The 20,415-nt window shown below is 44.8% G+C and overlaps 1 protein-coding gene across 12 annotated transcripts in view; it reads right to left on the reverse strand.

Moving 5' to 3' along the window:
* SLC4A4 (solute carrier family 4 member 4) overlaps window positions 1-20,415 on the reverse strand; it is a 233,190-nt gene that overhangs the window by 79,865 nt on the left and 132,910 nt on the right. For 10 of the 12 annotated variants that reach the window (XM_049814985.1, XM_049814981.1, XM_049814983.1 and 7 more), the window contains 3 exons: window positions 10,721-10,856; window positions 4,927-5,087; window positions 2,040-2,219 (listed from right to left, as the gene is read on the reverse strand). In XM_049814985.1, coding sequence (XP_049670942.1) covers window positions 2,040-2,219; window positions 4,927-5,087; window positions 10,721-10,856 — 477 coding nt within the window. The remainder of the gene's footprint in view (window positions 1-2,039; window positions 2,220-4,926; window positions 5,088-10,720; window positions 10,857-20,415) is intronic. The other 2 variants (XM_049814986.1, XM_049814988.1) reach the window with 1 other exon arrangement.

Raw genomic sequence — 20,415 nt, forward strand, 5'->3', positions numbered from 1 at the left:
TCCCAACAGTCAGGAGTCTACCGGCTCGTCTCCCACGCAATATGAGACTGGTTAGGTCTGAGTGTGGAATCACGAGCGTGCTGTGGGCCAGCCTGGAAACATCTCTCTATGTTACCGCAACCGTTGGTGTCCCAGTGCCTACCTGCGGGAAAGGGGTTTGGGGCTGCACAAGGTGACTGAAGCACCCGAGCGACACGTGCTAAAGACATGTCTGTCTTATGTTTTGCCTCCCATACAGCATGGCTACTGTCCAGGACCCTTCTCTTCCTCCTCAAAGCAAACCTCTTCATCTTTTCAAAGGTTCAGAAAGCGTAGTAGTCACGGAGGTGGTAACTGGTATCTACAGATACCACCGCAAATAATGCTTAAGCATTTTACCTGCAGCAGCCGCTTTCTGCTTTTAAAAGAAAGCAGATGCCTCCTGTACAAAGAGTGGGATGGAAAGCCCCAGAGCATGTGCTGGAAAGAACGTCATTTCATAATCCCAACTGAAAACAAACACGAGCGGCTCCCTGGGTGCCCAGCCCTGACCTGACTGAGGCATCCTCCCGGGATCTGAAGTGCCTGGCTGATTCAAGGGCAAAAACCTGAGGCACCTACAAATTTCATACCTGAGGCTAATGGGAAATGAGCAGGGGGGCTTGAGAAGCAATGGTTACCCAATTATCAAGGTCTCTGCTCAAGGCTTGTGGGAATTTGCAGGCTGAAAGCAAAGCTTGGTGATGGCCAGAAGCACCTTTCCGCTCCCTGGAAGAGGCTCCCCTATCTTCAGCTCGTACCAACCACCTCATCTGGCCACGCTGAGCTCCTTCCCCAGAACTGGAATTTCTTTACAGTGCTCTCCAAGCACAGTCCCTCTCTTTGCTCCATTGGACTCCTGCAGGAATATTCACCAAAAAGCTGCACGCCCAGGACACTCCCGTGATTCATGTTATTGCGCCTTTCTGTTATTCGCTTAATTGCTGCATTTTTAAGGCACTGGTACACGACAAGATGCATTGTCAAGAGCAATAAATATTCTTCACATGCACATACACACCTGTTGCAAAAGCAAAAAATGATAAAAAGTAGGAAATATTAATGAAGTATGACAATAGGTTAGAGAGAAATATTAAGGTGAGTTTTAGAAGCAGAACACAGAAAACTAAGAGGCCTTAAATGTAGCAAGAAGAAAATAATTTCTTTGCTGGCTTTCGTTTCTGGATATTTTAAAATGGCAACTTTTTGACAAATTCCCAGTCTGCAACAGGAGGTAGTTGACAGAGCTCCAAGACATGACAATAGGCTTTCTCTTTTTTGATTACCGCTAGTAAGAAGACTGCAGATCTCAATGTATGGATAAGTACAGAGTCGCTGCCAAGGCCTCTATAGCTGTCTGCATCCACGCACACACACGCATTTACAGACACTGCTATACACATGGCACTATCTACTATGCCATTTTTAGAGAGAAAGTGACCTATTCACAACATACGCCACAAAACAATTTTAGGATGAATAAAGCAAGATGGAAATCAGCTTTACCCACACTGGACAATGATTGTATGGCAATAAAATGCAAGCTAGGCGTTACTATCATGTAATTTCTGATTACAAGTGCCATCGACACCATCTGTTACAGAAATTGAACGCGCATCAAAGCTTCATCTCTGCCCAAAAGTTTCAGATCAATGGCCTTTTAGGTTCAGGCACGGTTGGATTTTTTTGTAAATCTCTCTTTCCTGCCGTCGTTCCTACATCATCTCCTACAGGCCAGCTTCAAGAGCATCTCTCTGCCTTTCCCTGTGCCTCCTGCACCCTGCTGCCCGCCTGCCACCTCCCCTCCTCTCCCACTCAGTCCAGTGAAGATACGGTTAGAGCAATGTGCCACGGCCCAAGCAGCCTTCAGAGCCCACTGCTGACGTGCCATCAGCATGGGTCTCGCTACACTAATCATAGGTTAGAAAAGCATTGTCAAGGCAACGCAGTTAGTTTTTGGCAGGCAAGTTTGGTGGGTTGCTTTAAAAGGGAAGGCTATAGCCAGTTAGCCTCTGCATTACCATTATCGGGGTTGGTAAACATCCTACTTGCACTGGAGACGGTCTTTCCAATGTCGGCCAGAGAGCGCAGGTTGGATTTCTTGGTCTGGTGCCGGTGCTTCCTGAGCAGCGTGTAGGTGACTTTGTCCTTCAGTTCCGATTTCAGAAGCCCCGTCTCGATCTGATTGTCAACGATCATTTCTGTCACACGCAAAGAAAGGGGTGAGGGAGATGACAGGACAATTAATCACAAAGCACAAAACTCAGCTGTGTCAAGGGAGAGCAGGGGGAGAGAGAGACCATTTTCACCCTACCTTTCTGAAGAATTTCCTTCCCATCTCAAAACCACCACTGGATTTCACCATTTTATTTTCAATGGGAATCTCTATTAGACATTTCTTTTGAAATGGAACGTAAGCACTTCCATCCAGCAAACCCCATCAGCCACTGACACGTACCTATTGCACCGAGTCTCTCTTCTGTTATTTTTGTACACGCCACTGGAGCCTATTTCAAATCCACTGTGCCCAGGATAAGATGGTTCTTAGTTCAGAAAGGGAATCTGCTCTGACCCTGTATTTTTGTGAAGAAGCTGCAACTACACTGCAAGTTCCAGTACACTCCCAAACATAACATGGTGAAACTTCTATCAAATTCAACAAGGCCTGAGTTTACCTCGCAGGCCCCCAGTTAAACCTAATCTAACAACAGGAAAAAGTCCTGGAGATGAGTAACTAATTAAATCACTCACTCTCAGAACTGAAGTAAAATGACGGCAACTACAAAAGGCAGAACTTGCTCCAATTGTAACAGGATGTGTTATGTGGCTTTGCTTTTAACTGAATCAGCACGAAAAAAGGCTCCCAGCCTACTGCAAAGACTTCTCACTTTCCATCAGATCTCTCTTTTCTGCTCCCCTATCCCAAACGAGAAAGAAGAAAAAAAAAGGGTAGCCAGATTTATTAAGAATCTCTATTGTGCGTTAAATCTCACATTAAGTTGTTCCCTTGATTATTTCTGTTAACGTGCTGTCCCCCAGGGGAAAGTGGCAGCTCTTATTTGTCTACTGGGAACTTTTATTTGTGCTAATAATAAAAGTTATGGGAAAGGGGAGGCAGAACATGCATCACATTTGCTAACTCAGTGAGTCAGAAAGTCATCCTCTGTACGCTGCCCAAAAAATTAATGCCTCTTCAAATCACTAGGGCAAAAAGCCTAGTTCTTCCACCCAAACTCAGAAAGGGCTGATTATATATATATGCATTTAGGTATGGTTACACAAAATGTTTGGCCAAAGGTTTATTTTTGTAAAGTAAGCTTTTGTTGTTCCTATTTTTTGTTAGTGATTTTTGGAACACTTCCTTCAGAACAACATGTCTGTCTTCATCAAGTTTATCCTTCTCCATCTGGCAAGTATTTCTTCCTTTCCATGTTTCTGATACAACACAAATCAACAAAGATTGCTCCCTGAGTTTTCCTTTCCTGTGCGTCACTACTAGACACCAACCAAGCGATCATGATTAAATAATTCTGGAAACCACGTCTGCAGGCTTCTTGGACATCCCTATCTATCTGATTAAGGACCCGGACCAGCAAAAATACCCCACTCAGGACAGTGGTACAGCAAGAGCAGCTACTGATTTGTAATTTAATCTCCCAGGAATTTGATTTAATTTGGGTGTTGAAGAAGGATATTGAAGGTGACATCTTAAAGCGACTTCAAAAAGAAATTTAATGTTTGAGGGTTAAAGTTGCGGACCACTGACATCAGTGGCAATCTTCGGAAGCACGTTCAGCTTCAGCATAAAACTTCAGATGTTTTCGGTGGTGTTTTTTTAAACTTTGCAAAGCTGTGCATTTGGATGCACAGACGCTAAAATAAAGGAGGATAAATGCCACCATAAGCACCTACAAAACAGCTCAAAATCTGTAGATAACATCAGAGGCAGCTTTTGTAATTCCAAGTCTTACAAACTAGTGCAACACCTGATATCTGATCATTTCATGCCAGGACAATTTTGAGCCTGCTTCCTAAGATTATAATTCAAAGCACTGAGTTCTGTGGGGCTTTTATTTCATTTTGCTCTTCTACACCTCTTCACATAATGGCTTCTAAACTCAGCGTTTTGGCTCAATGTACCTCCGCTGAATGGCTCGCTTCAAAAATTTATTTTTGTAAGCCTTCTCGCACGTCATTGGGAACACGGTATAGCTCTCAGCAATGTCATGGTGTGTCATCCCGGGCCACAGATATTTTGACTGCAAAAACCATTGCCATCCTGTTCAGCAGAGCGAAGCATCGGCTGGTACTGTGGCTGCTCCTCACTCTCCTTTGCCGGAGGGCAGCAGCCCACCCTAAGCAGACCCTCACCTGCCTTCGGTGGCCCACCCCGGGACCTCATCCAAAAGCAGCCTGTGGTCCAACCACGTGGGCCAAAAACTGCAGTCTTTCTACCCAAAATGGTACTTGCCAGGCATCTCTGTCCCGAGAGAGCTGGCCTTTTACATGCTATGTTTCTGGTAGTGAACATAAATTAAGTGAGTGTACGCTATTCCTTTCACACACACGTAGCGATATCTTAGGATATAACTGAAGATATGTACTTCAGGATCCAAATGGTTCTATGTGGTCACCAAAAAATGGTTCAGGGTAAGCACTAATTATCCCTGAAGTCAGTTCTTTTACTCTTCTTCCCAAATTGAGAAGAACTCCATTCCTTTATCTGTTATCCTTTCTGCATGTACTTTCTAGTTTTCCCTGTTATTCCTTGGAGGATTATTTCTTTATTTTCCTCGTTTACTGAAAAAGCAGTGCTTTTTCATTAAAACCATCAATGAAACTATGATCAGGGTTAACAAAAATTTGTCAGGAAGAGCTGAGGGAAAGAGCCAAGGCAGCTTTACTTACCCACCACCTGCGGGAGAGAAGAGGCCTCCATATCCAGCATTATCGAGCCTTTCTCTATACACGTCCTTAACTCAAACAAGCTGTGCAGGGACAAGGTGGCCACGTGAGGTTTGCTCCATCGCTCCCCACCTTGTTCTACCTTCTCCTCAAACTTGATCCACCTGCGAGAGGGCAGAGCAAACAAGACGGCGTTAAAGCTGTCGGCTCCTTGCAGACACCCACCTCCGAAAGAAGCGAGACAGCTGAAGCGTCGTGGCATACCGACAAGTTCAAGCACACGCGTCTTCCCACACGTCTCCGAGGCCGTGAATCCATGATCAAGTTGCAAAGGCTTAATGAGTTGGTATGTGTCAGCTGAGCGGTGATAATGCTCTGCCTGCTCGTAAGCTATTGCAAACGTCAGGTAAAACATGTTATCTTTGATAGCTTTCACCAAGACTTAAAATAACACCCTTTAGCTGGTGTTTGCTCCATGACGAGAGTACGCAGGCAGCGACTCAGCTGAGACCCGGTCATTCCCTCCCCAGTTTGCCCACCCAGTCCCTAACTCGACGCCACATCAAACCAACCACGACAGCTCGACTGCTGCTTCACCAGACCCAACAGAGAGAAAGTCAGGTAACTGCATTCACCCTGAAATAATCTCGAGTGAGAAGGGCTGAGCACCACAGCTCCACAAAAAGGACGGGGTGGGAGGAAATAAAATCAGCATTTCTGGATATAAGGTGACTTGTGCTTGAGTATTCAAATCCAGACAATAAAACCCGAAAACTTCAGCCACTGCCAGAACTCAGCAGCACCGAATAATCCTGCCCCGTGCCCACAGGCTGGCCTGAGGCGAAGAGCGGAGGAGAGGAGCACATCCCAACCACATCACAAGATGTTCTTAGCAGAACAAGTGAGGAACCAAAGGAAAAGACACAAATTCAGCGGCTCGCGCTCTCCCTCCGCTCTCTAGCCGTTGTTTAATGATTCAACAAAGCAGGTCTGAAAAAAAACCCAAAAAGCTCATCTCTAGTTGAAGATTAGAGCAAAGGTTAAAACCCGTGCTGTCCAAAATACTCTTTACAGCCTAAACCCGTGTCCCAGCAGCAGGCGAGCAGGTCTACCCCCCCCGAGCGGTGGGCTGCAGCCCACCTCCACCTCCAGGCTGGACCCTGCCCTGGAGATTTCACCCGGCTCCTACCTTCGCTGCGCCAGGAAAAGGAAAAAAAATAAAGCCACAGGCTTTTTTTCTTTACTGCAGCGCCCAGTGAGGGTTTTGGTAGAAGCTCGGAGTGCAGGAAAGGAAGGTGTTTTAAGAACGTCTAATTGCAAAGCAGAAGTGCTTTTTAGTCCTGTCTTGAGACGCTGTTTTAATGTATGTGGAAAATGAAAATTCCAGTGACTAATATAAGGGGATTATTAAGACAAAAAACACACACGTAAAGGTAAGGAAGCTCATGAATTGATTCAAAAGAATATTACTAACACCAAGTGAAATTATATTTAATCCTGAAAAATGTATTACTTGAGGATTAATCAATTATGCTTTTCAATTGCAATAATCTCTTCTTGAGACTTTTTTCTTTTAAAGCTGCTTTTTAACTCAAGCTGAAAGACTGAGTTTGATCTCAAATTAATAAGGTTTAGTTCACAAAATCTAGGTACTTCTTAGGACAACTACGGGACACGGGTGGCTGCAAAGCTGTGAATTTCAAAGGCTATATGTTATGTGTGACTGAGATGCAGTTTGCCCTGCAACAGCATAAAGGCTGCAAATTACAAAGCGTTTGTCTTTTCAGTGAAAGCGTATTATTCACGGCTATCAATATTTGCTATCTGTTTACTTTTCTCACTACAATCCACAATACAAATACAATAAAACAAATATTAACTTGCAAACCTGTTTGAACTATCACCTGCTCTCTTCAGCGCGGTTCCTAAAATAACTCTTTTCCTAGGGAGGGGTCATACCCCTCCATTTCAATGGGAATTCGCTGTCGGCGAGCTGCCTTCCAAACACCCCGAAGCAGCTTCAGACACTTGGTTCTTAAGTCCCCTCTGAAGCCCTGGTGCACACCAGCTCCTACGCAAACCAACGTTAGTACTCAGTTAAGCAAAGCTAGCCACGTGGCTTTCCATACATTTAACAAATGCCTTGGTCTTTATGCTTCTTTTTCTTTTTTTTACAAAACCTGCTTCTGCAGGACAGCTTGCTCGCAACTAGAAAGTTGCATGGGCAGCTGCCGAACACAGGAAAAAATTGCTGGACTTTCAGGGTGGAGAGGGCAAAAGAGACAGCTGCAGGGTTAATGCTTCCTATCGTGTGAATATAGAATTGTACGGCTCTCAACAGAGCTTCCCGAGCATTGAAAGCAATGCTGTCTGCAGCCTAGCTGCAACGTACTGTTTCAGGGCAAAAGATTATCTCCGCTGTTAGTTGAGAAAACAAACAATCAAATTACCTTCCTCATCTCCATTCCCCTCTGTTCAAGACATCTGCATATTCTTCCTGTCTGCCAGCTGTACTTCGCTTGCAATAGCTAGTAAACATTCCTGTGACCACATTAGAGAAGCACCAAGGTACGACATACAACACCCACGTTCTGTTATGCCTCTTGGGCCATGGAAACTACTCTGACGGCTCCAGCGAGGCTCTCCTGGCACCGGGGACTTCTGAATTCAGGTAACTACCAGCATCGTCGCTCCAAAGGGCTGACACTTATGAGAAATATCTGCCACCAGCACACTTTGTTGCCTCCAGAATTACACCCTGCACTTCAAACGCGTGTCTGGGAGCCCACGGTATAGTCAGTGTATGCATACTGTGAAGACAGCTAGTATCTCTGCTAACCAAGGTGCAGGAGCCAATTTTTTTTTCTTATTTTATAGCTTCAGAAAGCATTGCGTAAAAGGCATGTTAACATTACAATGTGTAAAAGGGTGAAGGATATAAATGTACTGCCTGACAGAGCTAATATAATAAAAAAAGACCCTAATAGACGATTAAAAAAACCCTATCCACCATCCCACAGTCCTTTCATTCCTCTTCTCTGTAATCCCATGACCTTTCTACCATCTCCCTGCCTTGTAGAATGACAATCCCCACACTGTGGTGGACACATCTTGGTCCCCGAATGTACTGTACTGAGCCTCAAAATAGACTGGTGGCCTCCAGATGCTTCAGGTCTTTTCCTTCTCCTAGTTCGCTCTGTCTCCTGTAACTACTGCTGAAATGCAAACATTCACAGCTTAGTGCAAGAACTTGTCCATCCGCACCATGTAAATCCATTACGAGCACTAACAAAACGAACAAGGAGCACCCAGTGGCCCAAATCTTCAGGTTACCTTTTAACAGCAATAAACCTTCCCTTTTACTGCTCTATTTCTAATGCATTTACAGGGCTTTGCTGTGAAACCCGGCGTACACTAAGGACGTTTTTCCAAAACGGCCCAACACCGTGACGTGCTAACAGGCAACAGGACCGCGCAAAGGAGCGTGACATCCTCACGCTGTGGCACGGGCTGATCTCCCCTACTGTCAGAAACATCACCGTGGACAGGGGGACAACTATAGCCCATTTATACCGGGGTTGCAACGCAGGCAGCTGAACTCATATGAATCAAGAACCAGGATGGGCAAGTAAAGGTCCTCTTCTGGAAACATCTTTTAATTGGTAGCTTTAAGGTTCCTGCCAGAAATTTTCCGTGACATGTACCGGTTATTTTTCTATTGACCAGAACGGCTCTGGAAGGGATGGTATTATTTGCTAAACCCTTTTAACACAAACACCTGCCTGACAGATTCTGCAGAGCTGGCAGCTCCTCTGCCCACCGAAGCGCAGAGCTAGCCAGCTCCGGCTGCTCTGTCCCATGGTAGGAGCCGCTTTGTAGCTTACAGCAGGTTTTGTTGGCCAAGATTAAGGCATTTCAGGAAGATACTGAAAAATCCTGAACAATCATATGCTACGCGAGATCGCTATCAACAAAATAGCATGCAAGTCAGGAGGTTGGGCCACGTTTAGGAATTACACGGTGCCTCAACAGGGTGCTTAAGGCCTGTAACCTATACATGTATCCTTAAAGAGAGAGAATCATATATACAGCTCCACCTAGCACTTCTACCAAAGACGTGTGAAAACACAGAAAACCAGAAATAATTTGCCAGGGAAGAAGACAGCCTCCCTTTTTTTCTGCAGGCATACACCACAGTAAGGTCCCTCAAATGTAAGAGCAGAAGGCTCCTGACAAACATCCCTCAAGAAATAGCAGTGCTTTGTGATCTGTCATGCAGGACACGGGGCGTCTTTCTTCTGGTGGCTGACATTTGTGGACTTAAGGAAAACAGAGCTTCACGATATTCATACTATAAAGGAGAGGGTGAAGAAACTGCTCAATAAGAAATAACCACAGTAAGGTCTGAATCGTGAAAAACCTTTAACAAATTGTCATTAAAACCCCTGCCCAAAGACCTGTGCCTGGACAGAGGAAAGCATAATTTGCTGTAAAAAGCAGAGGTGGGTGGTAGAGATGACAAAATGCAAGTATTGAACCAATGATAAGAGGAAAGAAAAGCAATAAAGGGAGAAAAGGATGACCACCAAAGTAAGAAGTTAAAGAGTAAAAGGTGAAAAGCCTTTAAACAGGCTCTCCAAGTGACCAACAAGTAAAAATAAAGATAAGGGGGTAAAGGGGTAGGTGGTGGAGCGGTTCATTAAATCACAGGTAAAGAAGATTAAGGTAACCAAACAACACAGGCTAACTATGAGCACAGTAGGTGCCCTTTAAGACTGGAAGGTGGGGAAAGAGCTTAGCCCAGCCACAATAAAGGAAAATGAAAAGCCCCAAGTTAAGCAGGGGGGATTGGGAATAGGGAAGGTAGAGCCCCGGACTGCTCGCTGGCTGGGTGAGCACCTCTTTCTAGTGGGACATTTCAGGCCTTCACAGCAACCAGACTGCAATTAGGGGTTTACCTTTCAAGGCAAACCCAAGAAAAATATTTTTACTGTATAAAAAAACCTAAAACTTTATAAGGCCAGAGGCTAAACAGCAGCCTTTAGATCACGAGTCCAATCCAATGGCTCTTTTGGTGGTGTTCAGAAATAAACTATATGTAACTTTTGTCAACCAGATCAAAAAAACATGCCAGTTTCTTGGCATGGTTTTTTAACCACGGTTTTGGCATGGTTTTTTGACCAAACCAACAGCAGCATCAAAGAAACAGGCAGAGAACCTAACCAAGAAACTCAAAGAGGGCAACTCAATCCAGCATTTAACACACACCTTGAATAATTTCCTCAAAACAAAAAAACCCTTAGGTTTTTTTGCCTATTTAAATCGAATTTCATCAGTAACTCACTAGGAGAGGGACACAGCCAAAATTTCCCAACTTGTGGTGTGCAGTGGGGTCAAGCTCAAATCTACTTTTGGGCATTAGAATTGAAGTAGTTTTGACAAACCTGCAGAAGCTTTATTCAGGCACCAATTTCTGACAGCTCTGGCCAAGACACTGTCATTCTTTGCAAAGCACTGATATGCTCATATGTCTGTTGGCTCTCCATAGGCAAACTATTCAAATAAATCTGGCACTCTGTTTCTTTCTAGTTTTTGTTTTAAAGGAATACTTCAACAAATCCTCAAATTCTCTCATTTATCAAAGAAAGGTAACTTGAACTATACAGGCTCCTTTCTGTGGATTCCCCAGGTGACCCTGTAGCACAGATATTACCCCAACTGAACATTAAAAAGGGATTTCCCACGGGGGTCCAGTGCAGCTGCCCTTCCCTTCGGGGGTAAAGAAGAACCAACTCACCTTGCAGTTTCCTTCCATTCCATCTCTTGTCCATCGACGGCCAGAAGCTCATCCAGCTCTGTGAAGAGCTGCGGGGGTGCCGGGCTGTCATCTTCCTCTCCAAGGATGAAGCGGATGCGTTCAGCAGCGGGGGAGACTGCAGAGGTGAAAATACTGCGGTTAACAGCCTGAGAGATGACCAGGGACATGCAGCTCCTCTCCTTCCCCTTCTCCCCATAGCCATTTAGCTGTTTCTCCAGGCTGTCTTTTCCATCTGACATCCTAGTCGCTGCGGACGGAGGGGTGCGAGCAAGGGTACGTCTATCTCCCTCTCTCCCCTTCCTTGCCTCTCGCTTAACTTCTTGAAAGTTCAAGCTGGGAGTAAAGTTCAGGAAAACTTGCCTCTTCCTACAGTCCTTAACTATGTTACAACAATTTGCAGCCCTTGTAGAAAAAGCACTATCAAGCTCAAAACCAATATGCTCTATGGTGCGTGCCCAAGGACCTTTCGTACTCTGATCAGCTGAGATCCTTCGCCCCCTTTTTTATATGACGTAAAACCGGTTTCAGCCAAACTATTTTGGGGCTTGCTGGGACAGCATCCCATGGCTGGCTTTCCCCTCCCTGCCACCAATGCTGGGGCTCCCATTGGCCTGCAAGGCAGGCTGGAACCTCCCCAGACCTACTGCTGGAAAACACAGGAATATTTAACAGAAAGATTCTCTCATCTATACATGAGGAATGCGACCCAATGCATTTAGTCAGGCACCAATGCATTGAAAAAAAACATAGGGAAAAGTCTGCCCATTTAGGTAAAAGAAATAACGTTCAACACATGCTCTCTTGATAGTGCAAGCAAAGTTCATTTGCATTATTAGCTCAAGAAAAATTGGCAGCAACCCCTTCCTGATCGAGAAACAGACGCAATTCAGAATTAAAACCCGAGAACATCGCTGTCCACATCCCAAGACCTAAGGGCATCTCTCAAAGGCAACTGGAGCTTATGCCACAAAAGTCACCTTGCTGGAGGACTTCTTGGGATCTACAATTTTTCCCTGACCATATCACCTTAAAACAAAGGTGTGATCATGTGAAATTTTAAGACAGACATCCCTTCTGCTGAATGTTTATTAGCATTAGAGTTAAACAGCAGACTATGAACTTTGAACTGTTCTGCTAAAAACTCCTTTCTTTTCAAAAGATCAGCTGGCTGTCTGTTGCAAAATAATTAATTACACCAGGTGTCCAATCACCATTGATTTTTCCAGGGTAAACAAAGTCTCAATTTGTAATGTGAAAAAAGGAACTAGTAGGAGACATGCCCTTTCCTCCCTTCCCCCACCTCTTTTTTTTAATGAACCATTCATAGCTTTCTTCTTAAATTACTCAGAAAAAATTGAGGCAAATTAACTTCTTCATCAGTTAGGGTGATGATGCTTTCATAATATAAACTGGATTTCTTTTCTATCTATCTATTGCCCTTGCAATTCCCTGGGCATCCAAGCACATTGCCCCGCACCAGCTCTGCAGCTCAGGCGGGGCGGGAGGGATAAGAACGCCGCGAGCCACGCATCTGGAAAACCCTGCGGCGCTCAGGCCAGGACGCTATCGCGAATACAGGCTGTTGGGCACCCTAACACCTACCAGTCTTTTGGCTTTGAATGTTTACAGAGGAGCCACGTGTCCCTTCTTTAACATCCCAACCCAGCACCAGAGAAGGCAACCTCTGAAGAGGTCTTCGGAGTCCTGCACGTCCTGCAAAACGGGCTGGAAAGTGATTTCTTTCTCTCGCTTAAGCGGGAGCAGGGACATTTACACGCTCCTCCTTTCTCCTTTCACGAAGTCCTCGGCAGCGTTGCCTTTCATCACAGAAACGCAATCCCATTAAGAAAATCTACAGAAGCCCTGACTGTCCCTTCATACGGAGCATAACAGTCCAGCCTCCCTACCTGCCGGCTAGGTAGTGTCTCACCGCTCCTTTACCAAGCTCATCATTTCAAGGGTGCCGTTCCAAAATCACCCTTACCTTAACCACGACTGTCTCAGAACCTGTGCTTCAGCAGCCTTCCGACACAGGCCAACTGGTCTGTGCCTCTGCCACTACGTCACATCAGCCACATGTCCCTCATCCTTCAGTAAAATTCCCAGACTGGCTACGCAAAGGTTTTTGTGTTTCCCATCAGTCCTTCCTTTGAGAAAATCCATCGCCTCCCACAAAAACAAAAGCTTTCCTTTGATAGGCTCCTAACAGGAGGGAAAAATATTGCTGAGCTGAATTTACAGACATTTAGTTATAGAAAAATACACATTAACCCTCTTGGTAATAAGCACTTTTATATAACCACTAGTTTCAACAGAATTTATCTTTCTTCTCAGATATACTTCTCAGAATCTGTGAGGTGCATAATGAGTATTTGATTATTTGACTCGGACGAAACAGATGCACTTCACAGAACAGTTCCAAAATATATCTGCAAACACGTAACTTTATGCATGAAAATTGTCCTTGCAATTATGAAAGCAATTTGGACTAAAAATCTGCATCTAGAACACATTTGAAACAACCATTAGTATAAATAATTAAGATTATCCTATTCTAAAAATGCAATTAGGCGTAACACTTAAGCTCATCTTTATACAGTCAGCCCCAATCAACCACTGGTGCCAGAAGCTTGTGCTGAAACCAATGCACCCGCGCATCAGGACACAGGGTTCAATTTTTCACTCATGCTTCAGGGCAGAGATCTCTCCCTAGGTGTACATAGGAAAAAATACCTATTCAAATAGAGGCCAAAGATTCACCTAAGGCCTTTAAATACAGAGAATTAAAAGATGATGCCTGGCCAAAAGAACACAAACCAGCTTATTGTGTGAGCCTGCAGACTTCCACGAGCTACTTCCTCATCTTCCCTTAACTGGTTTGAATTTTGCTGCAGACCACCACCATCAAGCCATTGCCGCTCTCCAGCCGTTTGGTGGTTTCACAGCGGTGGAAAGGGCCTGGGGGACTTAAGCTGGACGACTACAGCTCATGGCTGATGGTGTCTGAACTCTGCTGTCATCCTCCAGATGAAGAGCAAGACCTGCTGGCAGAGTACCCACAACATGTGTATTCTATCATCTTCCCTCTCAATCTGCGCTAATGGCTGTCAATACACCTTTATATTCTGAACAGAATTTAAATAGCATGGCTAGAAAAGCAATAAAATCAATTTATGTCCTATTGCTTCAAAAAGCAACATGGAGCACAGCAAGCGGTTGGTGCATGGATGAGTCTGTAAGAAAAGTGACTGTAGAGCTTCTAGAGCTGCTGAAGGCATCAGTTGCAGCCGATGGGAAAATTATGTCTTTTCAGTCATTTTGACATGATTTTATTACAGGGAAGTGTTACCCTGATACTCGATCCCATAACACAATAACTCCACAACCACCCACAACATTTTGCTCGCTGAACTGCATCATGACAGGAATTACAGAAATGCTCCCACCAAACCTGGACGTGCATCATACATCATCCCTTCTTTCTTTTCTTCTTTCTTTTGTTTTTTGCTAATTTCCTATTAGCTGCATTTAGCACAGATGATAAGGTTCAAAATCCAATTAAGGAATTTGCTGGGTCACAGGTCTCCTATGGCTTGCTTTACCACATGTTCTTTATTGCGATTTTCTAGGTTAATGGGCCGTTTATGGGTTGTTTATGTGCTCTCTTTAGCAAGGAGAACATATTTTCATCTTAATCTCCGGAGCGAACACTGTGTGCTCAGCGCGGGGTGGACAGACGAGTATCAGGCTTAAGACCCGGAGAGCAATTAACCTGGGGGCTGAACTCTGCAGACCTCCCTCTGCCCGACCTTTGAGCACCAACCCCGCCAGCCTGCCCCAGCCTTGACCATCACCTTTGCTTCTACCTAACCCATCCAGTTTAGGAGCTGCTGGAACCAGCACCATTCACGACAGGGTCGGCTGCCACCGCTGCTAAGTCTTTTTCATGTTATTTTCATTGCTGTCTCATTCAAGAAACAACCTGATGATCAACAGACATATGTAGCAGATAAAATGCTAATCCATGGATTTAGATGGCTAGGATTATATTTTCTCCTGAATGGGAGAGGAATTAAGGTATTAATTGCAGATGGTAAAATGCTCCAACGGAACATTTAATCAGAGGAATTGCCATCCGTAAGCGACACCTCTTACCTGCCCCCCTTCCCTTTCCTGTTCTTGTGTTCAGTCACAAGCGGTCCATGAGGCGGCTTATAAAATACATCACTTGCAGAACCGAATGAACACATCAGCAGTTTCTCCGAGTTCAGTTCAGGCCAATTACGAGTACAATTTATACCCTCGGGTTCCCAAAGGCAAAATCAATCTCCATCAACAGAGAGAAATCTCAGGGAGCTCAGAAATAGAGAGAGACACATTCTAGCACGACAACCTCAAATCAGCCGCGGCTGAACTTCCCAGCCCGACATCGGTCCCACTCCTGCCATTGCTGGCTCTGGCGGGGAGCCCTCCCTCGCCGCCCGGTGTGATGGAAGAGCAGGCATGGTGCCTGCGGTGCTTCCTGCCACGCACGGCAATGCCAGGGGGCTTCGCAGTATCGGTGAGCATCCTAAAGTCACCTCCTGCTTCAGCGCCAAGTTACGAGCGCCTCGCTTGTTGTGGGTGGGAGATGGTTACAGGCCGGCTCTCCCGGTGGACGATGCTGCCTTGGGATGGGGGGACGACGACTCATTTGTGTCGGCGTAGAGATAAAACAGCCTCTCCTCCAATCGACCAACACCATTTTCCTCCTGTTTTTTCAGCCTGCCCTTACCAATGACACTTCTAAATACCTTTGGGACCTGCACCTCAGTCAACTGTTTCCTCCATTCAAGGCCAAAGAGACCATCGAACGTGAAGTTCTCCGTTACTTGGAAGTACATCGGCAGCTACAAAAATCCCCAAGAGACTGGTGTAAATCCTTCCTCAAAGCCAGCAGTAACATTATCAAGGAAGGCTATTTGTCAAACGTGCTTTCCAAATACACTTATTAAAATAGGACATGATTATACTGCCATTAATTTCCGGGGTTGCCCTCACTTAGCCAAAACTCGGTTCAAATCCATCTGAAGTCAGAGTGAGCTCATTAAGTGAAACACCTGTGCAGGCACTTTTATCAAATTCAAAGTCATTCTCTTTCCAGTTTAGCTGACTTCACTTCCAAAATTAATCCATTACCCAAAGCAATTTTAATTGTGTGTTAATGTCGATACAAGACTTTATGCAGTTTAATAATTTCCCTTAAGATGTATACCTTTGATCAATAACCATCCATTTTCCTGACCCTTCTTGCATAGACAAGCCCCAGATTTTGAGCTTTTTTAGATGTAATTCAAGGCCCTATGTGGGGTAAGTTTCTGCTAAGGATAACTGATGACAAAACCCCATGCTCCATCCAGCATTAGCAATGAGAGCAGCAAACCAGGCAGTTTTACTCTTCTAATTCCCGTGACAGGAACAACCCCTTCTCTATCTAGGCTTCAGGGCTTGCAGATTACAAACAGTGAAACACAAGCACAGAACTCTGCAGACTACAGACAGTGCAAAACTGCTTTGAAGGACAGAAGACTAGAAAAAAAACATTGCAGCTCACTTGAATTTTGATTCTCCCTTCGTACAACTTCCAGCTGTGGGGCAGACTGTGGACACTTACTATCTCCCCTTGATCCCCTTTCACAACAGGGATGTCATCAGAAGCAGCAGTCACCTGGGCCATCGCTGATTACACATCGCTGATAAGACCAGAAAATTCATGCTATCTTGATTTGGCAATGAGATTCTTGGTCTGCATCTACCCGGCTTGATTAATATAGGCAAGACCTAGTTCAGTTACTCAGTTTCGCAAAAACTGCGGAGGAAAGCTTCTTGATCCAAGACCAGGGTAAGATCTGAGTGAGAATGCAAGACAAGACTTAAAAGCACCATCTAAAAGCAAGCAGGGAAGGCTTTTATGGCTCAGTTTTACCAGCTTCCTTGAAAGACTAACCCAAATGGAGTGACACCTAAAACCAGGAGTCACTAAAAATCATCATCTTGGACATCTTCACCGGTTCATGTACGGCATCTGACACACCAAGCCAAGGCCACAGGGTAAGGCAAAGGATGCGCTCTCAGTTTACGAGCAATACTGTTCAGTATTTCTGGAGCACTGCTCCTGTTAGGGCACGGTGCATAGCCTCTCTGCGCTGTTCTTGCACCTTTGTAGGTAAGAACTGTTATTCCCATTACAGAAGAGATAACCATCAAATTAGGTAATACCGATTTCTGCAGAACAACCCAGGTGAGAACTGACTTCCTGATTTCCCCAAGTGCTCTATCAAGTGAAAGCATCCTTCACTGCCACTGTAAAAGTCAACTGCATGAAGATTTACGCGTGACATCTGCTTCCCAGAGATGCTTGCGCCCGAAAACATTGCTCAGTGACCTCACATGGGGCCCTTCCCAGGGTCTCGCAGAACCCACCTCTGGACAATCAACTCTCCGGCTAATCACTCTAAGCACACCTGAGGGTTTCTTTTTTTCTTATTTTGTTTCTCTTCTTAGAGAGGAAAAAAAGGCTACTTTTTGACCCTGCGCTCGGTGCTGGCTGGTTGTAAGGCAGATTAGATTTGTCCGCAGGTAGGGCTGGCAACCTGCAGGGAACACTCACTGCGCTACCCAGATCTCATCCTGGGCCATTTCTTTCACGATTATGGGGTGCAGAAGCAGAGAATGCTATTCAAGCTGCTTGATCTACCTTGAAGCAAATATCCCCCATCCCTTGATCGTGACCCTTTCCAGCACATAATGAATAGCATTGACTGCCTATTGAATAATCCATTTTTTTGCTGGACTATTGTACTGCATGATTGTACACGTTCTACTGTAAGCTCCTCTGCAGCATGTGGCATATATTAAGCCTTTGATCTGCAAAAAATCTTCAGTATTAGACAAATGCTTACTAATAACATATTCTCTCAAGCGCCAGAAGAATGGCAGCTTTTACGTAATGATTTGCTGAGCATTCTCAGCTCGCTTTGTCTTCAGCGCTGTTGAGATCACCTACTAAAGTTTTGTCTTCAGATATTTTATTGAAACATTCCTTGGAGATATAGGAACAGAAAAAAGACTCTTCTTCCAACAATGTCTCAGACCAACTCATCTATAGCAGACAGCTCACATGGACAAGGTGTGCTATGTGGACAATCGGTCTGGCAACCTTTTAAACAAAACCAGCATCGACTAATGAAAATGTCAGTCAGCCTTAACATAAAAGGCACTGCCTAAAAAAGAAGAAAGACTGCTAATTCCAACCACACGGTTATGACAGAGAGACTCTTGCACGCTATACCTCAAGTCTAATTATGAACTCTTCCCAACATTACTGCACTCGAGAGAGACTGTCAATAACCATCTTCAAAAATTGTCTGGGTTTTTTCAGCTGCAGACAGTGACAATACTATCTACATAACACGACAGGAGCAGAGGCAGCTGCATATTCCAAATGAAATGCATTATTGATAGCCTCCCACAGATACACGATTAGCAAGTTGAGCCAGAATATTTAATATATTAACAACGCGAGTCTCTGCCTGCTCAAATCAGTGCAAGGCTCCGCTGATTTCGAGGGTGCAGAATCGGGTGTACGTGGACCACGCAATTCTCCGTGGGTATGCTGTAGCTAGATGCTAATCAGCAGCGACTAGCTTCCAAACTGCTAGAAAAACAGGACATTTCTCTTTATCATTTTTTCTACATTTTCTAGATTCACTGAGTACCATTTTTAATTACATCAAAGGCAGTGATGCCTCTGACACCTGTTTTTACTAAACAACTAGCCCATGCTTCTGTATCAGAGCCTTTTATATGCCCTGGCACGATATGAACTATGTAACAAGCAATTCATTACAAAATCTGGTTATCAACAGTATTTTTTGACTAGTCCTGGAGGTCAGCCATCTTACTTCAAGTTGTGTGAAACTGCTACAGCAGCACATTTTTAAGGAGCTATTACTGAGCAGTTGGCAAAAAGACTTTAATAAAGAAAAAAAAGCATCTAGAGAAAGCCTGGCTTTCTTCTGGGCTTTGTAACATTTCCCACTGTCACACAGATATGGGATGCTGTCTGGCATCACACCTCCTTTGGACCTGAATAACAGCCGAGTCTCCAGTTAAACCATTTAGCAGCACAGTGGCTGCCATATAACAAAGTTCAAAAATCGCTCCCTAATTCTCAGTGGTTTTCTTTTTCTTTAGCTTTTCTCTGTTTTCCTTTTTAAAGCAGTATGGCTTTCACAGTCTCTTGCAGAGATGTGTGCTGTTTACCTCTCTGGAATTCTGCTGAGGTCCTGTTCCAGCATCTTAAACACCTTAATCACATTAGTGATCATGCACAACTCCCCCTGTACCGGCATCAACAGCCCAACGTGGGCACAAAGCAACTGCTCAACATAAGCTAGCACAATAGAAGATTCCTGTTCCTCTGGTGAGCAAAAAAAGATACCATTTTCTTTTCCAAGACTGTAACATGGCTCCTTCAAAGACAACTGCAAAGCTGTTTTGATGTATTGCAGTCCCTGAATAAGTGTTGTCGTTTGCTTCCACCAGCTACAAGCCCTCCTGCCAAACCATTAATTCAGTTTACCGCTGATCATTTACCTGTGTCTCCTTTTTTAGGCAATGGTGAGAGTACAGTGACATTTTTAAGGACACAGCTATAACAACTATGGGCTCTTTTTCTAAATTTAAGCTTCCATGCAGCGACAAGAAGAAACTTCCCTTCCCGCTGTGTGCTTTAAAACCAGCCCTCCGGGTGGAATAGACAATTTTATGCCTATTAAGCTCTTCTCACAAGCAGGGTTTCATCATTGCCTATTTGTCCTGTTCAATCAATCTCTACACCAGCTCTGACTACTTCAGCACTTCTAGAGCTCTTCTCCGCGAGGGCTCAACAGAAGAGAACCGAACCGCAGAGGAAGGAAGCCACACGCAAGTGTGCGAGGATTTTCATGGTTTATTCTGGCAGCTTCAGTACGTGCCAAGCCCTTTGTCCCAGGCGCTTTTCAGCCAGTGTCTCCGGCTGAAATGGAGCCCGTCTCTGTTGCCAGGCAGTATTTGAAGGAGTACCGAATGTCTCTGGCATCCAACGCTTTTTGCTTTCAACTCTTTTCATTCTGCCCCCTCCGTTTTAAATCTTGCCAAATACTTCGTCCACTTCAGGCACGGAGAGAAAAGCGCATTACCAATCCTTACAGTCGTTGCAGGAGACCAACGGGTGTATGAGAGCAAAATACACGCACTGAGAGGGTTCTTGAAGGTTTTTATTTCTTCGTGATCACCTGCCCCGCTTCAAACACCATGTAGGGGAGAGATGCCACAGGCTCCCATCAGCCACGAGGCTCAAAAGCACAAATTACCGCTGGGGGAGAGGAAGGAGGGAGAGCTAAATAAATTAGGCCTGATTTTTCCATTGCCTTGCAACGCAGGACCATTATTTAAGAAATGGGTATCGATGGCTGGGTTGCATCCGTGTGCTGGGTTTCACTTGGCACAGGTTTTTAAGTGGCGGGATGAAGTGCCAGGGTCACCAACAGAAGCTGGGCACTGCAAACCTGGCAGAACACCTAACAAGAGAAGCCCCTGTCCAGGTGAATCTCATTTTCAAGGCTGACAAATACTTCTTCAGCATCCGTAGC

The sequence above is a fragment of the Accipiter gentilis genome, chromosome 12 (assembly GCF_929443795.1).
Source record: "Accipiter gentilis chromosome 12, bAccGen1.1, whole genome shotgun sequence".
NCBI lineage: Eukaryota > Metazoa > Chordata > Aves > Accipitriformes > Accipitridae > Astur > Astur gentilis.